Source organism: Myxocyprinus asiaticus, chromosome 50 (assembly GCF_019703515.2).
Source record: "Myxocyprinus asiaticus isolate MX2 ecotype Aquarium Trade chromosome 50, UBuf_Myxa_2, whole genome shotgun sequence".
Taxonomy (NCBI): domain Eukaryota; kingdom Metazoa; phylum Chordata; class Actinopteri; order Cypriniformes; family Catostomidae; genus Myxocyprinus; species Myxocyprinus asiaticus.
In genome coordinates this window covers 13,739,317-13,764,039 of record NC_059393.1, presented here as the reverse complement: position 1 = coordinate 13,764,039, position 24,723 = coordinate 13,739,317, and the positions used below count along the sequence as shown (strand labels likewise).

The 24,723-nt window shown below is 38.2% G+C and overlaps 1 protein-coding gene across 1 annotated transcript; it reads right to left on the bottom strand.

Annotated features, from left to right (window-relative positions):
- Positions 1-4,206: 4,206 nt before the first annotated feature.
- LOC127439308 (transmembrane protein 59-like) lies at positions 4,207-23,677 on the bottom strand. Its single transcript, XM_051695566.1, has 8 exons — positions 23,355-23,677; positions 21,927-22,032; positions 19,565-19,659; positions 19,306-19,458; positions 13,694-13,802; positions 13,384-13,498; positions 6,307-6,424; positions 4,207-6,096 (listed from the first exon to the last, which is right to left on the bottom strand). Exons 1-8 carry the CDS (start codon positions 23,517-23,519, stop codon positions 5,938-5,940), a joined length of 1,020 nt encoding a protein of 339 aa, XP_051551526.1. The 5' UTR covers positions 23,520-23,677; the 3' UTR covers positions 4,207-5,937.
- Positions 23,678-24,723: the final 1,046 nt, after the last annotated feature.

Sequence of the window (24,723 nt, the reverse complement as noted above, 5' to 3'; positions counted from 1 at the left end):
CTGGCTGTCAACTGAGCTTAACTTGTATTGAACCTGGAATACTTTTAAAAATACACTCCCATTTTATTACACCCAAATTCTCATTACCATACTGTGAAAAATAATGATATATTATTTAAATTGTGAAATAGTTATACATCATGGTAGTATTTGTTGTACTGTGTTTGAATTTTTATGATTACAAAATCATTATATTATGGCATTTTCTTTAATGTAATTGTAATTGCCATTCTAAAAAACCTTAAAAAGAATATTCCCATTCAATATAAGTGAAGCATAATGAGCATAATAAGCTAATTTCTAATCCCTCATTTCATCAAAACTCACTGATACAATAAGACACTTACAATGGAAGTGAATGGGGCCAGTCCATAAACATTAAAATACACACTGTTTCAAAAATAGAGCCACAAAACGAAAAAATTATACAGTTAACATGATTTTAGTGTTATAAAATTGCTTTCAGGGTTTACAGTGTTGTGTCGTCATGGCAACAAAGTTGCAATATTGGATCTGGTTAGTAAGCAATTTTATGACACTAAAATCACATCACATTATGGTTATGTCTTGCGGATAAACTTTTGAAACAATGTGTTTTTTAATGTTTAAGGACTGGCCCTATTCTCTTGCATTGTCAGTGCCTTACTGTAACCAAGTGTTTGTTTTTTTTTTTGTTTGTTTTTTTATAAATTCGGAACAAGTCAAAATCTTTTTTTTTATTTATTTTTTATGGTAATTAATATTATTTTATTCAGTTACATTCCTTTGCTTAGGCTTTATTCATTTATTTTTTATATGCAATACATATTAATTTTGTTTTCTTTTGATTTTGGGGTAAAATGTGACCTGGACATATTTCTGCTAGATTCACCACTAGATGTATTCTCACCAGATACCCAGGTGGAGCAAGCCGCTCTATTCAGTACCCAGCACAGTTCTCCATTGCTAAAGTGCGATGCACTGTGGGATAGCGCTCAGTCCACACGTATTGGGGACAAACAGAGCAGAACAGGCCGGTCTCATTCAATGAGGAGTTCATGTAGGTTTGTTATTAGTTTTGTGCGTTAGCATTGAGTCAGATGCTTCGGGAACTGACCGTGTGAGTCATATGCAAACAAATCTATCTTTAGTTGGGTTTCTGTAGTCCCCCAGCAAGCGTATTGTGTGGCTTTGAGAGGCCCAACAACTGTTTGCACAGCAGCACAATAGTCTCTATCTGGTATACTCATCCACTGCCTATCAGGTTAATACTAAACTGAGATGACTAGATAGACTAGATCAGTGGTTCTCAACTGGTTTTGCTTCAGTCCGAATAGACCTGTGACCCACCAGTTGAGAAACACTGGACTAGATAGTGCAGAGCAACTATATCACCATCTGATATTCACATTAATCTCAAAGTGAAAGGTGATGCGTCCAGGCATACTGTAGGTCTACTTCCTCTCAGTCAATGTGTTCCTTGTGCTTGGATTACTCAATTTATGATGCACCTTAACATATGTTTTGTAACTCTTTTATTTTATTATCTAGGTCTACAGGTACTCCTCGTCCAAGTTGGAAATGTTTTATCACAGAAGATGGCCACATGGAGTGAGTGTGTGTGAGTGTGCAGGGTGTTACATCTCAAGGAAGCTATTTTTGAGGAACAGTCTGTTGGACATCTTGCCTAAAATGTGCCATGGACCTTCACAGGTTTTCAGCTGCTTCAAAGCACAGGTACTGTTTTCAGAAAGTACCTGAGATGCAGTGCCTTTATTGTGCTGTAAAAGTCGAAAAGTTTAGAAAGGCTGTGTTTGATTTAATGAAGCAAAGCAAGCATGCTTTATTGTTTGTTTTTCTCACTATGAGGTTAAATGTAGGGTATAAGCAGTGGTTAATTTAAAAACGTCCTGTGTGCATGTAATACAATAACTGTGAAAGTGCGCCATCAAGTGGTCATAGTATGAACGTACACTTGTGCACAAGTCAGTACAAATGCTTCACACTTGCAAAAGCCTTTTATTTATTATTTACATCGAATTTCACGTCTCCACTCGAGCTACCAAGTCAAAACATGTCTTTACATAACCAATAGTATTTAAAATGTTATATATATATATATATATATATATATATATATATATGCAGGGTTTACACTTTTTTTTTTTTTTTACTAACAAATTTCCAAGACCTTTTCAGGTGCTGTGATCACTGGATTTCACTTGCAAATTCAAATCGATTAGCAAATGAATAATGCAGATTAAGTTGTAATCAGCTGTCTTCTTCGAACAGATCATTACAGAACGATTAGCTCTCAAATGGGACAGCACAGCACTATGACTTGCAAGCGATACTCTGCACATCTCTATTGAACTCTCCATGACTTTTTCATGGCCGTAGGAACCCTGTATATGTGTACTTTGTTTAAATGATTTCTAATGTTTAAATCAAAATGAAATTTACCATTTTAATGCCTGTTGTGATCCTTGTCCATTACAGTGCAATAGCAACAGTTGTCAGAAGAGTTGAATGTTCAGGATCAGATCACAGTAAATAGGGTAAATCAATCCCAAATCCATCCACAGTTTTCCTGAGCAACCACTGGGCGGCGCCAAGATGATTCTAATTGCCTATGTTCTGTTTCTGGTCTCGCGAAGCAATTTGAAAACTACCAAAAGGAGGAATTCAGGTTGAGAACAACTAATTAAGTGTTATTTGGAGTAAAAATGAATTTTTGGCTCAACTTGTTCAGTTGTTGGCTGTCATAACAACTATAAGTAGTTAATGACACTGCAGGAAAATCCTTAAAGGGAGAGTTCACCCAAAAATGAAAAGTCTCTCATGATTTACTCACCCTCCTGGCATCCTAGATGTGTATGACTGACTTTCTTCTGCAGAACACAAATTAAGATTTTTAGAAGAATATCTCAGCTCTGTAGGTCCTCACAATGGAAGTGAATGGGTGCCATAAATTTGAAGCTCCAAAATCCACATAAAGACAACATAAAAGTAATCCATAAGACTCCAGTGGTTAAATCCATGTGTTCAGACACAATATGATAGGTGTGGGTGAGAAACAGATCGATATTGAAGTCATTTTTTTCATAATTCTCCTCCCTGCCCATTGGGGGCAATATACATGAAGAATGTGAATCACCAAAAACAGAGGGAGCATGTGAAAGTTAAGGAAAAAGTGGAGATTGATTGAGCAGGGAGAATTCATAGTAAAAAATTACTTAAATATTGATCTGTTTCTCACACACACCTATCATATCGCTTCAGAAGATATGGATTTAACCACCAGAGTTGTCTGGAGTACTTTTATGTTGCCCTTATGTGGATTTTGGAGCTTCAAATGTCTGATCACCATTTATTTTCATTGTATGGACCTACAGAACTGAATATTTCTACTAAAAATCTTTGTGTTTAGCAGATGAAAGTCATACACATCTGGGATGGCATGAGGGTGAGAAAATGATGAGAATTTTCATTTTTGAGTAAACTATCCCTTTAAGCTGGTAGCTGTGTTTTGGAACATGGTAGCTGGTCTCCCATCTTGGACCAGCTAATGGATTAATTGGACCAATTAAAATGGATTTCCCAGCAGGGATTAACATAACTAACCTTGTACCATCGCTTCATGTCATCTACCCATTCAGGTTAGGTACTGTCAATAACAAAATGTAACTAAAGTCTCGGCACATATTTTTTAAGCCATGTTTTTTTTACAAATGTAATACTTTAAACAACACATTACCCGCTAAGAATATACGCCAATTCGAGTGAAAACACTTGAGACTGGAAATTGAAAACAGGCGAATCATGGAACACTTCTGCGTTCTGGAAAAAGGTGGATATATTCACTTTAAAAGAATAGTTCACCTAAAAATGATATTTCTCTCATCATTTAATTACCCTTATGCCATCTCAGGACTCGTTTGACTTTCTTGCGCAAAACACAAATGAAGATACTTTGATGGAGATATAAGGTGGGTTTTTTTTCATACAAAGAAAGTAAACAGGGTCCAACACCTTTATGCTTTTTTGGAACTTGAAAGTGTTGGACCTCATTGAATTGTATTGTATGAACGAAAACATCTCATATCTCCATCAAAATATCTTTGTGTTTCGTGGAAGAAAGTTGTTTATGAGATGGAATAAAGGTGAGAAAATGATGAGAGAATGACCATTTTTGGGTGAACTATCCCTTTAATTGTATAACAAAAGTTCTTCCGTATGCTTGAACAGTAATTGAATCAACACCAGATTATTTACAACATGAAAACACTTTATTCATCCAATATTATGGATTACTTTATGGCAAACTGTTAAAAAAAAAAAAAAGAAAAAAAAAGAAAGATATCAATGACTTCATTCATTGTATTTAATACAGTAATGATGTTGCTTAGAACCAGTCGATATATAAATGGCTTAAGGTATACCTCACCTTCTCTTAATAATCTATTGTCATAATTACAATGCCTACTTAAAATTAAGCAAAAACACAAAGATCATGAGCGTACAGCAGTTTGCATCCAAAAAGAGATGGGGCGATTTATTCAATATCTCTTAGTGTAATAGCATGCACTGTGGATGGGCTTAAATAAGGTAAAATAGCTGCACAAGACAAATAATGCTATGAAAGCACCTCAGTTCTACAGTCTGGTTACACTAGATATATTTGTCAAAGTCTGGCGCTAGGCAGAGTGCAACCACCTTTATCCAGAACCCGCCCCTAACTCCACCCCAACTACCTTTGGATTACCTTTTGTGGTCGGTTTTCCCAACAGAATGGAACAATGTCTGTAAGTGGGCATAGATGGAGAATATGAACAAGGGTTCAGGCATTGGAATAACAACCATTTACAACAAAGTTTTTTTCTCTTTATAATGGGCATACATTTTACAGTCAAGCATTAAAATCGATGAGCTAACTAAATGAGAGATGAAACACTACAGTCACTATGTGATGTGTTACTCTAAGCTTTTAATGAATAGAGAAATTAATAAATATATAAATGAATACACACCATGCTTCCTTGACTTAGATATAGGAAGTGTGGTTAGGCTTCATTTAAATGCATAATTATGCATATTAAAATCTCCATCTATTCTTGTCTGCGTATAAAACATTCAAAAATGTTAATTTAACCATTTAAACTGCAAGCATTCACCGTTTTTAAAAGTAATTAAGAGTCATTGTCAGGTTGATGACATCAATTCAAAGGACGTATTTACACCTCATGTGAATATTTTGTAAATGCCGTCTCAAGCATCTGTTACAAAACAAGATCTGCTGCTGATTGTTTGCCTTTGATATTTCCATTGCTCCTTTCAGGCCATCAAAGATCAAAGCGAGAATTGAAGTGCGCAACAAAGTTGAACTCTCTCCAACACATCACCTTCAAAGCACATTTTTCAGCATTTGTGTGACACTAATTAATAACGGGGAGGGGCACTTATTCACCTTTAATTCCATCGCAGTATGTGTATTAATTTAAACGCTGGACAAAGCTCCCAAACCTTGACAAATAATCCTACTCTTTTTTTCGAGGTTTATATACTGTAAGTGGCTTTATCTACAGTCAGAGCCCAATGTGTTTATACAGTGCGTATTTGAAGAAATCGATTAGAATGAATCAAAATAGCAATAAGACTCTTGCTGCTAAATTGTTTAATGAGCTCAAACGTTAGTGTTTTCAATGTATAGATTATAGCTGAAATGCTTAAGTTAGTACATTATATGAACAAGCACCTAAACTACGATTTCATGAGGTTTGCGGATTCAGTGTGGAGACTAGGATTGAGACAGGACGTACTTCGTAACCAATAATAATAAATTACGTCATGTATTTTTTTATTTAGAAAAATGATGCGACTTCCCCTTAAATTTGAGAGTAATAGCTCTGGAGATGAGTTTAACCTTATTCATAAAAAGTATCGACCTCCTCAGTGCTTTTAAAGTGATGTTTTACTGAGGTCAACTTTGACCGGGAGTGGCCCTGCCTCCTTGCTCTCCTCAGATTGCCCGATCGTCATAGCGATCACTGGCATCAAATGGTAGGGGTTGACCTTCTGGGTGTCATCCAAGAAGTCTTTATCTCCACTGATGCTTAGCTGTAAAAACAACATCCATTGTAAACATTTAACATATTGCATTTATATATATATATATATATATATATATTTTATAAGTCAATTGCTTAAAAGCTTAAATAAGCAAACTGTTGTGTAGGCTGAAAGACTTTAAATTAGTTTTTCCTCTTACTGACATGTTGTCTGGTTGTATCACACTTGCTGGTGTGTGTCTGATAAATGATTACGTACCTGAGTCTTGACGTGCTGCTCGGGTGCTGTGACAAGACTGGCACAGCTCAGCCACAACATGACCATGATAGACAGGAAAAGACACGCTGCTAAAATCCAACGTGGCAGTCCTGAGCGCCTAGGGAGAGATATAGATTGAAGTTTTACATAAATGTGTAAATCCATTAAGACATTTTGAGTCTTTATAATCCATTTAAAAAGCACAGATTAAGTTAGATTGAAGGATGTACTAAGTAATTTTTTCCACGTTATGACAGTGGTCTTTGTACTGACACCTATCTGTGTCAGCATCATGCAAGTTTTTGATTAGCGATGCCATTGTAGATTAACAGGAATTTTCAGCAATTTACTATTTGAACGTTTTAATATAGCAGATTAAAAAAATGAAACAAACAAACCAAAAACAAAAAACACCTGCATTCATTCAATAAGATAAAACTAACACGTGTAAAAAAAAAACCCTTGCATTCATCAAACCAAAAAAAATACCCGAATTCCTCCAATAAAAAACAAAACAAACAACACCTGAATTCCTCCAATAAAAAAACAAAACAAACAACACCTGAATTCCTCCAATAAAAATCTAAAACAAACAACACCTGAATTCATTCAATTAAAAATAAACAAACAAACGTGGTGTGTACCATAAAGCCGGTTTCGGTGGCTAGCCAGGTAAGTTTTAGATTAGTTTGCCTCAACCCCAGGTTTTAGGTACCATGAAAGTTGGTCGGCTTTAAGCAGTGTTCATCTCCATAGTGACTTGCGCTACACGGCTAACCTGCTCCGTAGCAGCTTTCGTTCTGCATTACAGATCACTAACTGATGCTGAACCAATCAGCTGTGAGTAAAATCAAGTCACTTCCCCCTGTCTCTTAAAGCACACTTTACAAATGAAATCTTAGAAATCCACAAAATTGACTCTTCATGATAAATTATTTATTTGAGAATCTAAATGTAGATTTTCAGCAGATACAGTGCTGTATTTTATTTAAAATTTAACTGCCTTTCATGTACCCTCTTTAGCCATAGCTAAAAATATCTTTGAAAATATAAATATACTATATTAGGCAATCTATAAAACAGCCAGTAAGATGGATTAATATGATACCTGCAAAAAATAATCATTTTTAAAATATTAAAAGCTCAAGATTGCTATGGAAAGGGGTGAATGCCACCCAAACCCAAACCCCTTCTTTCTCTCATGGACTTGAGATGAACATACAGTATTTTACTTGAAGTTATAATAATATAAGCAATACGCAATATAAGCAGTACATAAAATACGTCTTTTATAAAAAGAACAAATACATCTTATCTTACATAATTGCATACCAATTTTTTTGCATACAGTATTCCAAGTGCTCACTTTTTAATGAATCAATAGTAGCCTTTTTTATGCTTTTTATTTTTTTACTAAAGACAATGTACAAATTATACAATGTACAAAAAAAAACCAAAAAAAAACAAAACAAACAAACACAATGTTATTTTGTATAACCATATCAAATAACCATTCACAACATATTTGCTAAATAACATGTGTAATTCAATCATTTACATGTTATATTTTATTTCAAATAAAGTGGAAAGTTAAGGCATCACCTCCTTTTTATATATATATATTAAACGAGATAGGACATCATACCTCGTATTTTAACTAATTTTATTCAAAAATCAAAAATCTGAAGGAAACAATCTATCGAAATTAATTTATAATATTTTTAAGCAAATCCCATTTATGTTCACATTCCAGACTTTTATTATTCCAGACTAATTTTATTATTCTCTCCATCTTTGAAATTGTGGGGGTTCTGGTTTAAGCCAATTTTTTAAAATCTGTTTCAAAGCTGCTATTCTGATTACCCTAAATATATTTTGTTCAGTTTTATTCCTTAAGGACATTGGCATTTTACCCAAAAATAAGGTTTTCTGGATGTATTTCTATTGTGCAGTTAAATATTAAACTAACCTGTCTAATCACTTCATTCCAATAAGTTGTCAATTTAGAGCACTCATATAGAATTTGACTGTAATGAGCATTTTTTCTCCACAATTATTTACTTTGAATAACAGGTGTAGTAAAAAAAATCTCATTTGTATCTTCCAAGCATATTCCATAAAAACACTGGATTGAGTAGTATGGCATGTATTATATGATATTTCTTCCCAGTCTTGTTGATTAATTTTTATTTTTAATTCATCCTCCCACCTACATATAATTTTATTCAGAATGTCCTGTATCTCTCTTTCAAGTGCACTCTTTAAAATTCCTAACATTTTATTGGATTAGTTGTATTGTATGTATCAGTTATATAATTTATTAATGGATGCATTTCCTTTTTTATTTCATTTACTTTAACTTCTGTTAATAAATATATTCTTACCTGTAAATAATTAAATAAATGTGAATTTGGAAGCTCATACTTTTTTGCTAGGTTTGAAAAGGTATCCATCCAAATCAATATAGGCTGAATTTGGGCAGCTTTATAATAATTTATAACATTTGGGAATTCTAATCCACCAAGACTTTTTGGCAACTTAAGCATTTTAAGACTAATTGTAGGTTTCCTATTATCCCATACAGTATATATTTACAAAGTAGTTTATTCCATTGTCTAAAAACACTTCTTGATATACCAACTGGTAGATTTTGAAAAGGAAAATAAACTTAGGGAGAATATTCATCTTTATAGTCTCTATTCGTTTTGTAATCAATATTGATTACAAAACGAATAGAGACTATAAAGATGAATATTCTCCCTAAGTTTATTTTCCTTTTCAAAATCTACCAGTTGGTATATCAAGAAGTGTTTTTAGAAGTGCCTATATTTATTTGTAATAGTTTTGAATGATGAAAATATTTTCAATTCAAAGAAATATAAAAGCTTTTATATTTAAAATAAATTTAAGCTTTTAAAATTAATAAGCCTGTGTGTTCTTGTTGTGGGCCTAGCCCTAGATGAATTCACTTACACATTGATATACCTGCTGTTTTATATATATTTTTTTATCACATTAAGAATTTGTTTGCAGCAATCCTCTTGAGTTCTCGTAGCAGCCGCTGTTTCTTCTTGTTGTGTAAATGTCTTTAATTGTTTCATAATTTTACAGTTATACCTTGTACTGTGTAAATCATGTGTTTTAAGTATTCATGATTTCATGCTGAACTCTTGAGCAGTGTAAATGCATTTTATTTCTTTTGCACAGTTTAAATGAATTTAAATTCATAATCATCAGCTTTCAGCAGAGAGGTAAATCCCGCTGAGTCTCTCGCGAGAAGTGAATCACGTTCTCTCACACTCACTTGGTGGACTCAAGATGGCGCCGAGTATGGCTGCTGCGTTGCGAGCTCCGACACAACATAGCAATGTTTTGTCTGTTTTGTTCACAATTCTTATGTTTTTTTGTCTTGGATGTTGTCTGCCTTATTGTCTACGACAGACAAACACTTTTGGACATTGGTTCAGCGATCTCACACCGAAAACCAGACTTCACATTCCTCAATGCCGACCCGCTGTTTACAAACACGCAAGCGGAGCCCTTTGTCTGGGCAGCACGGCCGCGGAAACGCGAGTCAGAGCCGGCGTTCTCATCAGAGTAAGACGCCGTGCAAATCGACCCCCGCTACCCACTATTCTACTGGCAAATGTTCAGTCTCTGGATAACAAGCTCTGCAAGCTGAAAGCGCAGATCTCTTTCCAACGAGAGACGAGGGACTGCTGCATTATCTGCCTAACAGAAACTTGGATGTCTGCGGAGATTCCAGACTCAGCCATTGAACCCGCGGGGTTCTCCGTGCACCGAGCGGACAGAGCGAAAGACCTCTCAGGTAAAACTAGAGGAGGTGGTGTATGTTTTATGATCAACAAATCCTGGTGTGATCAGAGGAACGTACATTCTATCAAGTCTTTCTGTTCTCCTGATCTGGAATTTCTTATGCTTCTGTGTCGACCATTCTGGCTACCGAGGGAATTCACAGCGGTCATTATCACTGCTGTGTACATCCCCCCACAAGCCGACACAGACCAGGCACTCAAGGAACTGTATGGGAGTATAAGTGAGCAGGAAACCGCGCACCCTGAGGCCGCGTTCATTGTGACCAGGGACTTTAATAAAGCCAGTTTAAAATCAGTCGCACCAAAATATCACCAGCACATTAGTTTCAACACACGAGGGGACCGGGTTTTGGACCATTGGCTACAAATCCCTCCCCCTCCCACCATTTGGCAAATCGGACCACTCTTCCATTCTGCTTCTGCCCGCTTACAGGCAGAAATTGAAACAGGAAGCACCCACCCTCAGAACGATCCAGTGCTGGTCGGACCAATCAGACTCTACGCTACAGGACTGTTTTGATCACACGGACTGGGAGATGTTCCGGTCCGCCTCTGATGACGACATCGAGCTTTACGCTGATAGTGTAATGTGTTTCATCAGAACGTGCGTAGAGGAAGTGATTCCGACCAGGACAATACGGATCTATCCGAATCAGAAGCCATGGATCAATAGCGATGTTCGCGCAGCACTTAATGTGCGGACCTCCGCTTTTAATTCCGGGAATGCGGAGGAGCATAAACAAGCCAGTTGTGCCCTCCGAAAAACTATCAGAACCGCAAAACGGCAGTACAGGAGCAAGACTGAAGGACAGTTTAACACCACCAACTCTAGAAGCATGTGGCAGGGAATTAACATCATCACGGACTTTAAAGGGAATAAAAACTCCGCCATGAACACCGCTGCCTCTCTACCGGATGAGCTAAATACTTTTTATGCTCGTTTCGAGGGAAATAACATCGCCCTCGCGGAGAGAGCTCTCGCGGCTGAAGCTACAGAGGTTAGTTCACTCTCCGTCTCTGTAGCGGATGTAACCCGATCCTTCCGACGGGTGAATATCCGCAAAGCTGCGGGCCCAGACGGCATTCCGGGCCGTGTCATCAGAGCGTGCGCGAACCAGCTGGCTGGTGTTTTTACGGACATTTTCAACCTTTCCCTCTCTTTGTCTGTAGTCCCCACATGCTTTAAAACATCCACCATTGTGCCTGTACCAAAACAATCAAAAATAACTTGTTTAAATGACTGGCGTCCTGTTGCTCTGACCCCCATCCTCAGCAAATGTTTTGAGAGACTAATCAGAGATTACATCTGCTCTGTATTGCCACTCAATCTTGACCCGCTGCAGTTTGCTTACCGCAACAACCGCTCCACTGATGATGCCATTGCATCTACAATACACACTGCTCTCTCCCACCTGGAAAAAAGAACACTTATGTGAGAATGCTGTTTGTAGACTACAGCTCAGCATTCAACACCATAGTGCCCTCCAAGCTAGATGAGAAACTCCGGGCTCTGGGCTTAAACAGCTCGCTGTGCAGCTGGATCCTGGACTTCCTGTCAAGCAGACGCCAGGTGGTTAGAATAGGCAGCAACATCTCCTCATCACTAACCCTCAACACTGGAGCCCCGCAGGGCTGTGTTCTCAGCCCACTCTTGTATTCCTTGTACACACATGACTGTGTGGCAACACATAACTCCAATGCCATCATTAAGTTTGCTGATGACACGACGGTGGTAGGTCTGATCACTGACAATGATGAAACAGCCTACAGAGAGGAGGTGCACACTCTGACACACTGGTGTCAGGAGCACAACCTCTCCCTCAACGTCAGTAAGACAAAGGAGCTTGTGGTGGACTTCAGAAGAAAAGACAGAGAACACAGTCCCATCACCATCAATGGAGCACCAGTGGAGAGAGTCAGCAGCTTCAAGTTCCTGGGTGTCCACATCACTGAGGAACTCACATGGTCCATCCACACTGAAGTCATTGTGAAGAAGGCTCATCAGCGCCTCTTCTTCCTGAGACGGCTGAGGAAGTTTGGAATGAACCGCCACATCCTCACACGGTTCTACACCTGCACTGTAGAGAGCATCCTGACTGGCTGTATCTCCGCCTGGTACGGCAATAGCACCGCCCACAACCGCAAAGCACTGCAAAGGGTGGTGTGAACTGCCAGACACATCATCGGAGGTGAGCTTCCCTCCCTCCAGGAAATATATACAAGGCGGTGTGTGAAAAAAGCTCGGAGGATCATCAGAGACTCCAGCCACCCGAGCCATGGGCTGTTTTCACTGCTACCATCAGGTAGGCGGTATCGCAGCATCAGGACCCGCACCAGCCGACTCCATGATAGCTTCTTCCCCCAAGCAATCAGACTTCTGAACTCTTGATCTCCCACGATCAAAATACATCAGCACTGCACTTTAATACCCTTACTCTTATATCTCACACCGGACTGTCATAAATTATATTATTATTATTATATTATGTTCTCTCTTAACAACTGACCATCAACCGACAGCCTGAATGTCAATACAGTACAATACTGTACATTCTATATATATATATATATATATATATATATATATACTTTTTTTATATATTTTTATTTTTAATTTTTATTGAATAATGTGTATCTATATAGTGCATATTGTATACTGTACAGTGTATGTTATTATTTGTATATTGTTGAGTGTAATTATGTGTATAACAGACATTTAAATTGTGCTGTGTTAATTTGATGTTATTGTAAATTGGTATATGTCTCATCACTGTCACGACTGCTATGTTGATCGGAACTGCACCCAAGAATTTCACACACCATTGCACTTGTGTATATGGCTGTGTGACAATAAAGTGATTTGATTTGATTTGACTGGTTGTGTGCTGCAAACGTCACTCATTCATGTGCACGAGCACGTAATCTAATGTTAAAGTCAGAATCAAAGCATGAGTTGACAGAGAAAGTTGATGAGCTGCATCATGGTACCAATTAAGCCTGATTGGATTGGTTTGAATTTGTCAAACTGAAACCAATCCTGAAACCCTGAGTTCGTTCAGCGACCTTCACGGTACAGGCCTCTGCATTCATTCAATAAAAAAAATAAACAAACAAACAAAACACACCTGCATTCATCGAAAAACAAAATAAAAAAAACAAAACACCTACATTCATCCAATAAAAAAATTTAATAAAAAAAACCCCCACACACCTGCATTCATCCAATCTCAGCCTGTCTCACCTTGACATGCACCCCAGAAAGTCGTGCTCAGCAGCTGGTTCCTCGGAGTGTTGGCTGACATGCTTTCCTTTCACCCTAGGTTTTTCCGCATTTCCCTCCCCGTGCGAGCGCCCACCTGCAAGGATGCAGAGGCAGCACTTTCAGCATGAGGCCATTGATTTTATGACCCTCCAGATCCGGACGCTGTGCCGGATGTGTCACCAATGAAAGTCAAAGCTCAAGCTCTGGTCCACCACTCCACCGAAATGAGTTTTCAGAAGAAAAATGAAAGAGCTGTCAACAGCCATCTAGGGTGAAGGTGGTAACTTACCCGTATGTGGCCGCTGTGTGTGGGAGTTGATTTGGGGCCAGGGCTTGTCAGCCACATTGGAGCGTGGGGCTTGTAACTCAGGCAAGGAGTACTCAATCTCTGGCTCACTCTGGGGAAAATCAACAAACACAATGTCAAGAGCAGGAAACGGTTTTATGGGATTTACTCAGCAGACAGGCTTCTGAATGGAATGGCTGAGCGTTTTGTTATGGTGAAGTTTTCAATGCCATCATGCACAGAGTGGCAAAGTCTGGCAGAAATTGTATTTGCAGAATGACAAAAATGCTGCAATTCTCACAAACAAACGAGATGATGAATAGCACAGTTAAACTTAATGACATGGAGGACACATATAAAAATACGTGAGAGGTAAAAATAAGTGCTTAAGCAGCTCCTGCTCACGCCAGTTTCACAGGAAGCAAAAACAGATTCCCAAGAGCAATCACTGACTTAAGTAATACCTGACAGCATCATCAAGTTACACACCCTGCAGAACAATTAAGGCAGCATTTCTCAAACTGGGTTCTGCAGACCCCTGGAGGTCTACCAGGGGGTCTGCAAAAAATGGCTGAATTTTAAAGAAAATACGACAAGCAATATGTCGAGAGTGACTGTCCACTCTTTAACAATGACGATGCAATATAAAAGTATTCACTTAAATTCAGTGGGCCTTATTCATTAAACACAAGCACAACAAATTTCCATTTATATTAATAAACCATTTATGTATCCATTCATACATAAATTTATGTAAGAAGCAATTTACAGACAATTTACACAGAAATGTGATCTGATCGCATTTTATGAATAAGGTACTTTGACTAAAAGTATACAATATATTACATATTTATAAATGGTGGTTGCTTTAGCAAAGTGCCACGATTACTATTGCTTTGACCTTTGTTTAAAATTTCAACTCAAGCATTCCCACCTCCAATTTCATATAGGCATAAGACTAAATGTAGAGAGGGGAAGGATATGTAATATCAGAACAGTGTCTAAACGTTTTGTTTTGACGCTATCATGATTCTTTAAACGCATAGTCAGCTCCTTTCAGGTAAAAAAAAAAAAAAAAAAAAAAATCACACAGGAACACCATGTCAACCGAGTCCCTCTTTCCTACTTCATTTACATCGCTGCCTGGTAGCGCAAAGCCATGAAGCCAACTCTGACAAGTATAAAGGGACTACTTGACTTAAGAGCTTTCAAATAGGATTCAAAGGACAGGATTTGAAATCTGCCTCATTAATCTACGGCAGAATGTGTCTCTTTCCTCCTCTCCGTTATGTGCCTTATGTGTGTAAATTAGTACATGTTTTTAAAAGTGTTTCTACATTTCCCCCCTTGAGATCTTATTAAAGAGGGATTTTGCTCTCTTACTCTGAATTCTTCTAAAACAGACTCAGCTGAGCGGACATCTGAGATAATCTCTCCACGGAGGCTCATATGAACTTCCATTTAAGAGAGGTTGGAGAAGGTTGGTCACAGTATATACCATCCTTTACAATGAACCCAAGTTTCATGTTTTTCCTCTATTCAAATAATACATGACTGGATGCAGTAGGGGTACATTGGTGATTGCTCATTATATGCACATAGTGAATGTATAATTTACTGGTATGTACAATCTTTCCAAAGATTAACGGGACAGACATGGGAAAACATGAAGTCATAGCATGGCATAGCATATAATGCAAAATAAAATGGTCAATTTGGCCCTGCAAAAAGCTCAAGTCTTAAAGTCACGTTAATTGAAAGGGATGCTGTCACAAGTATTGAATCCAGATGTCTGCAAGGGATGAGAATCAAAGGGGTGGGAAAGTGAACATTTGAGGAAGTTAATGTTGACTGGCCACAGACTGATGTCGCCAAATGTGATCGATGCTGCTTGTGAGACTGCAAAGAAGACGAGGCAGAGATTGTTTACTTATAGTAAACAACCCCCCCCCCGCCCCCAATTAGTGGCTAGTCAGTGAAGGATTTGTGTTTACTCAGCTCGCAGGAAATAGTCAGATTCTCCTTGATTACCTCCAAGGGACTTATCAAAACACTGGACAGAATGGACAAATATTAAGCCCAGAGTACAGCTTAACCAATATCAAATGTCGGCCTGTTATTGATGTGAAACTGGGCTACAGATCATAGGCGTAGATTTGCTGGGGGAGGGGGACAGTCCCCCAATGTTTGCAACATGCCCCCCAATGTTTGGAAGGGAAAATATCCCTATTAATGGACAAATGCTACAGTTCTGAAATTAATATACAGTATATAAATAAAATCAATAACTGACTAACCCAAATACAGTATATGCATTGTATCAAAGCAAGAAAATAAACATTGGACTGTGCCCAATGTTTGTAACTTATCCCCCAATGTTTAAAAGGGACATTGTCCCTAACAGTCGACAAATGCAACAGTTCTGAAATTAATATACAAAATATAAATGAAATCAGTAACAGATTCACCCAAATATCTGTATTCTATCAAAACAAGGTGTGACGAGGAGGAGAGCCATGCAGCTGCCATGTGTGTGTCTCTCTCCCGAACTGCCGCGTTCCACTGCACTTATCCCTCTCCACGGCTGATTAGCCCAGTTGGGGGCCGGGCGTGCGTAGTCATGCCCCGGCCCTGCCCTCCTCCTCGTCACACAAGAAAACAAACATTGGACTTTCTCTAAATGTTTGCAACGTGTCTCCCAATGTTTGGAAGGGGCATTGTCTTTAATAGTGGACAAATGCAACCGTCCTGATTAATATATAGAATTAATTAATATATAAATTAATATAGAATATACAGTAAATGAAATCAATAACTGACTCATCCAAATATCTGCATTCTATCAAAGCAAGAAAATAAACATTAGATTGTCCCCCAATGTTTGTAATGTGCCCCAACAATGTTTAGAAGGGACATTGTCTCCAATAGTGGACAAATGCAACCTTTCTGAAATTAATATACAGAATAGAAATGAAATCAGTAAGTGACTCACCAAAATACCTGCACTGTATCAAAGCAAGAAAATAAACACTGGACTGTCCCCCAATGTTTGTAACATGTCCCCCAATGTTTGGTAGGGAAATTCTTTCCTATTTGGTTCCCAATGTTATGTGAAAAACCTTCAACTGAAATTAAATGTAGCCTATGCCAAACATTCTACAGCAGTCATGAAGTGCTAGAGGATCTTTGCATCAATCTTGAGTCTTTAGCATCAATCAAAGGCCTGAAAATGCTGGATAATACCGAATTTGTAACATTGGTTACTACGGATTCTACTTAGAGACGGATTCACTGTGCTGGTTTCTTGAGTGGATTTTTTCCAACATGAGATTTGTGCAGTTCTGTGGAAGTCACTTGTGGAAGTGCTCTTTTTGCAGAAGTGGAAGAATTCCCATCAGATACCCCTTCATTGATCATTTCCTTAAGAAAATCAAACAGATCATAACCTAAATCACATTTATGGAGGAAGCTCTCAAATTCTTAAGTTTTTAGAGCTCTATTTTACGTGTTCTTTTTGCCTTTCTATTTCTGTTGTGCAATGGTTCACATAACTGTGAAAATAGCATTATCTTTGCAAAATGCTCACTACAGCAGGTTTCTTGAAAAACAATCTCTTTTCTTTTTTCTGTTTAAATGCCTGAAGCAAAAAGCCCATCATTAGTCCTCCCCACAAATGATGTCTTGCTATTTCAACAAAGTTTTAATTCCATATGCTTGATTTAGATGTTAGGTAGCTTGATGCCACAGCTTAACCTTGGGTTTTTCCACTCTTCTGGCCTGAGTCAATCGTTTGTGTGGTTGGAAGTCTGCCAGTTGACCACTAAACACAGGCTAGGCTAGCCGCAAGATGGCTGTTAAAATGCATTCATCATGGTTGCAACTAAACAGAAAAATCATGGATGCACTTGGCTTTAGCTTAATCTACACTCTGTAACCACATCTCCAAACCCCAATGAGCCACAGACTTAAAATTCTAGTCTTAGGCAATACACTGTTCTGGCCTTGGATTTTATACTGACACCTATTTGCTTAGATGCAGCATCACGTAAAGGCAAACATTTTTGGTTACTGATGCCATTGTAGAAATATCCTATTTGCAGGCATATTTGTCGCCCATGATTCACTGTTGATTAGATTATTCATCAACCGAAAGTGTCCAATAATAAAGGGGATACCAAGATAAAGTGAGTAATATTTGGCTGGTCAAGTGATTTTAAAGGCCCCGCCGTACTCACAGCGAAGTGCTTCATTGATCTTTGCTCAGAGCAAAAAAGAAGTTGAGCAACAGCATACTGTTTGCGAGCATTCAGACACTGACCACACTGCTGTGAGAGGCGTTTAGAGAAGCATTTAATATTAGGACGCTCAAGACAATATGTAAACCGTCAACTAATATGACATTAACATGTTATCGATGACTTTATGCCTCATTCTATGAGTAGAATTCACACAAGATCAGTGAAAGAAGCTGTATTAAATACTCGATGATGATTTAAAGTAATATGCAGTATATGCACTAGATAATGTGTAATTTGTCATGTTTACCTTTTGCAGTCATGGCGCTGATGCACCAACACGCGGTCATAATATGCGGCGATTACGTTATGTTGTTGTCATTTTTGACGACACTGATACTGCTGCAAATATGGGAGTACAAAAGTGTGTTAATGTGTAGAATACAGACAAAAGAATGATAAAAAAGCCACACCTTACTATGGGCAGATGTTTGAATGGCTTTCGCTGCAGACGTCACATAAGTAAAGCAGCATATCAAACAATGAGTGAATAGGCACTCAAGAGTATTTGAGTAGATTTTATTCTTTTTGTAGACTAATTAAACACACAAAAAATAATTAACATGTTCTTGGCAAATTTCTCTATGCGTATGATCATTCAGATGTAGGTAAATTTGCACCAGCTCACTAATAACTCTGCTAGCCGGTGTGTTGATGTTGACTGATCTTAACTGACTGAACAGTGTAACTGGAATAAGCTGTCTGCCTCAAAGTAGGTGGAACTCCAGGTTACACCTTTCGATGACATGGACCAATGACAGTAAGAAGATGTTTTGCAGCCAGTATAAACTTTTTCTGAAAGTTTGCCCCGTATAAGAGCTGTAATGAACCACTGAAACAAACTTAAAAAACACATTCGTTTTGGCCACATTTTGTAGTAGTTCGTTCTTCGACTTCGTATGAAGTGTGCCGGGGCCTTAACTTTGTGGCCACTGCAAGATCAAATAGTTGACGATTTTTTAATGTGAGTGTACGTTATTTAAAAATTTTTCGAAATTGCTATTCATTTATTTAGGTGTAAAACTCAATGAACATTTATCTAAACTACCATAATTTACACAACCTTTTCCAATGTCATTTTTATAATTATAGTTGGTTTAAAAACAGCAGGAAACTCCATGAAACTAAACTTGCAATTTGATGCAAAATAAGGTTTCTTTTAATTTCACCTCAGTGGTATCAGTCCACTTGTCTGATGTGGATCCCAATACTCCAGCGATGCGACTGCAACCTTCACATAATGAACCAGATCTTGAAACCAAGACCAAAAGTCAATTGTGCAATCTTGTACAGAAAAACCAGAGATGCCGTTGGACTAACCTGGAACACAACTACCTTCCCATCATCAGCCTGCAGGTAGAAGGTCCAGGTGGAGGAAATGAAGCTCTGGGCGGAACTGATGATGTCATTGCACCAGCTGGACACAGCATCCATCACAGAGATGGGTTTGGGGCGGTTGGTTAGGGCCTTAAGCTACAGATCAAATCAAGAGTCATTTGAATCAGAGCTTTAAATGTTTGATAAAGATGTCAAAATACCACAACACCAAAAGGCAGCAACAAAGTACCAAGAGTCATACCTTCCTCCTTTTGATCTCCGGTTCAGCGGGTTGGCTGGCACACCCTGTGCTGCAGGCCTCCTGCTCCAGAAGTTTACTATAGGCCTCCTGGCATGCTGCACACACACATATAAATGATACCAGTCAGGAAGTCTCATGTAGTCGGAACTTCACGAAATGGCAAAAGGTGTTTAGATGTTGATCGACACTGTAGCTTAGCTAAAAACTGCCCACTTAAACATGTGAGAGGAAAACGCAATTGTTGAAGCAACCATGTCTTTCTGTGGTTCTTCTATGATGCTTTTAGCTAACACATCGACTCACTTGCTCTTCAGGACTTGCTTCGTAATTCTATGAGAACAGGTTGAATTTCTCCCTATCCAAAGATAGTAAATTCAGATTATTTCACTGATATAATTTAAAAAGACAGCTGAATTTACATTTCTGCTGTTAGAAATTGTTAACTTAGTCAAATTACAGCAGTTAGTTTAGTTAGTGGTTCAAATAAACTGAATATCTTTCAAATATTTGGCACCACTAATCTAGTGAACTTTGGGAAATCACTCTCAAGAGCACTCGTTGTATCTTGAGTCGGTACCTTGTAAACAACTTTCCAGGAGGACTGATAAAAAAAATCCAGTGTACCCCTACTCCCGGAAGTTGTGTAAAGTCAGCCAATCAGATTAGAGCTTTTCAGATCAATAAAGTACTTTCCAGTTTTGTGTTTACCGTACATCAGACAGTCAGCAAACGGACTGTTGATGGTCCGTGGGTGTGCCATCTGATGCTGAGATTACCTGCCTGGCAGTGCCATCTCAATCTAATCCTCCCCATGGTCAAGCAGTCATCAATATCAACAAACATCTGAGCACCAGCCTCCTGCACCAGAAAGTGCAGAATTGATTTTCAATAAAAGAGCTTCCCTCTTGCCTAGCAGCTTCCCACCGTCTTCAACGGCTGTTTGCCACTAGCACACAATAACATCTCTAGATAAAAATGAGTGCTATTCGCCTGTCTACACACTCTATATATGGCCTTGGGCTATGCAGTGCCTCATTCCAAAACATTATTTGTGTCAAATGTTCATATTACTTTCTTTCAAATGTAATGAATGCATTTGAAAAGCAATTCACTTACAAATATATGACTTTCTTTACATTTTTACTAGCACAACATTTCAATACACTGTGGTTCATAAACTGGATCAGCCCAGTTCTATGCCATTTCTGACAATACATACCAGATTTTTTAACATATATTCAACCAGACACATTTTTAAAAACAGATTTAGTGCTTTATCTGCCTGAAACTATAGTGGTATATGAATATCTAAAGGGCTCAAAAATTAGGATGGCCCACTAACTTTTAATTGTGATAGTCTTGGAAGAATCGAAGAAATTAGTAATGTTATGTACTGTATGCAATCATTTTCCAACAAAAGTCAGTGAATGAATTCCATGAGATACACCCTCAAAAAAATGACTATTTAGCTGAACTGATTTAATCATGGACAGTGGTTCCACATGCTTGAAATGAGTTTTCTTAAATTAAAATGATCATATAATTTCAATTTAAATACTTCAAGTAGAGGGAACCTTACTGAATCAAGTAAAACCAACAAAATTGAACATGACAAAATAACTCCATGTCAATAATAACATTATTTTCCCTGGGGGTATTGTATCCAATTTTAGTGATAAGCTAGCTAGTGACAGGAAATGTTAGCATGCTAAATACATGTTGGTGGGAAGCACTACTGAGTACAACTTGGGTCACTAACCTATAGATAGCACAGCAATTGCTCAGTGGCTAAAACAATAAGTGGAATACTCAAAACATATTGGTCCTCAACCTAGGCTTAAGCCCCACTCTTCACAATGATGTTAACCTCCAAAACTACAACACAACAGCACAAAGACATATAAAATAACACTTATTTTAACATTTACTCTCCCTGTCAAGTCTAATTCAAAGCATGCTGGGAAATAGAAATCCTCTGCCCAGTTTCAGTTAACCAAACAATAAATATTCATGTTGTCCAAACGCAAATGGATTAAGTTAAGCTGACAAGACACATTTTTAGTTGAATCAGCTCAGTTAATTGAAGTTCCCCGAGTAATTTCAATAAGGGAGGATTGAGTTAAACTGACAATAGTGAAAGTTCATATTTTGAGTGCATTACAGTTGTATCATTTCCAGCTAAATTGCTAATTAAAAAGCATACAAATTATTTGTAGTACATCTACTTTTATTGTGTAAAGAAAACAACATTAAGGGAAAAATATAAATGTATTTTTCAAATGCATATATGTTGCTAAAAATAAAATGGATCATTTTTGTGGTGGGGCCGTAAAATGTTGAGCTAGCAATGCTGAGATCTTACCTCCCTGACATTCTTCCTTGCTGGTATTGATGCCTGCATTTCCATTTACAAACTGGCAGATGGAGTAGAGCCGGCAGCCACGGTGACAGGCATTCATGATGGAGTCCTGTAAGAAAAAGGTAACTTTATACACAAAGTAAGCTTCATTCAGAATGGATCCTTTAAAGACTCTGTACAGTAATCATTTTATATGCAATACAAGTTCTGAGAATGGACTTTAATTAATCGATGTTCACCAGTTTCTGTCCCCAGGATAATTGTGGTTAAAAATATTTAGAGGTGTCATCAAAAGATCTTTTATGCAACTTAACTTGCACAGAGGAACGAGTGTTTGTTAGAACCTGAATAGTTTCAGAGATCCCCTAACCCTTTTGTGACCATATGTATTATGTGTAATGTTTAAGTTACATTCTGGACTAATCTTACAGTATCAAAAACACAACATAAAAGAAATGTCATGCTTTATTGCAGGCAAACAGCACCGATAGATGGCTGAAACGACAAAATCAGCAATAGTTCTTCTATAATTAATTCTGTAATTTATTAGTGGAATTTCACCAACACCAAATGTCTTTTTGCAAGGCATTTGTGTGACATTTAAAGCCATTATTACACTTTCACTGTATGCTCTATGTCCTCTGCAGAAGCCCTTCAATTGTGATGCGTTAGCAAAATGAATACAGTACGTGACGAAACATAACTACCCCAAGAACTAGTGTTTATGACGATAAAAGCCGACATGCTCACAGCACCCCTGCCGAGGTGCATGCAAGGTGATGCAGATGTCCGAAAAGGAAAACCATAAACTAACGTTAGGGGAACGTTCTGTGTTAGCTCGGCACGTATTTGCCAGCGTCTATGGGCCAACATCAAACAATGGAGATCAGCTTGAAGATTACTGCGCTAAATGGAATTCATTTTGCGCATTTAGAATTTAGAACGCTTCGTTTCCGTTTAAACAGATCTGGATGACAGATGCGCGAGGCTTCGCCGCCAGACAGTAAATTAATGAGCAGTATCTGTGTGTCTACATATTGACCGTTATAATTCATGTGACATAAAGCATAATTATCGGCCTGGTCTTGGTGGATATGAAGTAACGGACTGTTTCCATGCGGTGCCAAGAACTGGGACACAGAAATCCATGAATCGATTAAGAATTGGCTCGAGATGCAGCCCAATAATGCTCCCATCTTTTGCGCAGTGTCGAAACGGCAGACGCAGAACTGGTTTGCATACAAATGAACGTTTGATTTAATCAAACACGTTGGATTCTAGATTTCCAATAGCAAAACGACTTTACAGCCTGTATTTAGATCTGCAAATGGCTGCGACTCAAGTCAATGCAAAACCTTAGTTTAATGCATATTTCTCCACAGGCCGTTACAATATAATGCAGAAGCGTCTGGTAGGCTACTTTGCACTTACTTTGGCAGGACTTTTGTTTTTGATGGTCATCTGGCATTGCTTTTTGCAGTAATTGATATCGCCCAGTTGGTTGTCAAAGAGATCAGATGATGCCGCCGTCAACGCCACCAGAATCAGAGAGACTAGCGCGGGAACGCCGCGCGCCCTGCCGCCGAACTGGAGCATCTTTTTTGTCTTTTTTCGCGGAATTCGGTTAGCGCAGTCTCGGAGTGTACAGGCGCGTCTGCGGGGTTCGGTGCGTCTCGACTTGTCCCTACTGCCGCTTCGGTTCGGGCTCTATCAGCCTCGGCGATCTCGTGCCTTTGATGCGCCGTGTCGTCACCCGTCACGTCATCGCGCACGCGCTGCTGTTGTCCTCGCGCGTCTCCGTCCTTTACGTTGCATTGCAGTAAAAGTCTGGATTTAAAGGTGTGGATATAAACTTTATATATATGCCTATTTCTAGTATTTTGATGCAAATAAAACAAACTAGTAAACGTCGCATTTCTACCATGATTTGCAATAATGCGTACAATTTTTCGACGTTTAAATTAAGATTTTGAAGATAATTAGAGCTTTACCTGCCCTGAGCATTGAAACTGAGAGAGAGAGAGAGAGAGAGAGAGAGAGAGAGAGAGAGAGAGAAAACAATAATGTGTGATTGTGAATGTAATGTGTAGTTTACTTTGCTGTCAGTAAAAGGAATTCTATTCTATTCTACTGTATTCTATTCTAAAGTTCATTTTCCAAAGTTATTTTGTGGCTTGTATGCACAAATGCCTTTTCAAGTTATTGTTAACATGTAGAGGCATATGTCGCTTTTGCAAATGTTCGAGACTTAAAACCGAAGACTTGATGTCTATTTGAAATAAAAACCTGAATATCATTATTCTGTCTGTCTCTCGGGTCTAATACATACGCAAGAATCAACAAGAAATTAAATGAAATTATACTTGTGTAGGCTAACTATAGCTATTACACAGTTCTTACTGAGGATGCATTGGGTGTGGAATTATAAACAGGCCATAATAATCATACAGACGAAGATAAATAGTGTGTTTTGGCTGTGGACCAATTTATGGCTTTGAATTAGGCAGGTTAAATGAGATGTAGGGAATAGCTCACATGTAAAAAGAAGAAGAAAAAACTACATGATGAGATTTTTAGGTTATGTTTATGCAACTCACTGTTTACAAAAGAGAAAAGAAACACACTACTAATAATTAATAATGGTAAGACGTGGGAGGGGCCCCAGAAGAATCCACTTTTCCAGCTTTTCAGGCGCGCGTGCGCTTTATTGGTTCTTCTCTAAATTTGAGAGTGAATGTGAATCCGTATAACGATGCCTTCTAGAACAAGCAATGATTTCCCTTATAAAGCTTTCTGGTGA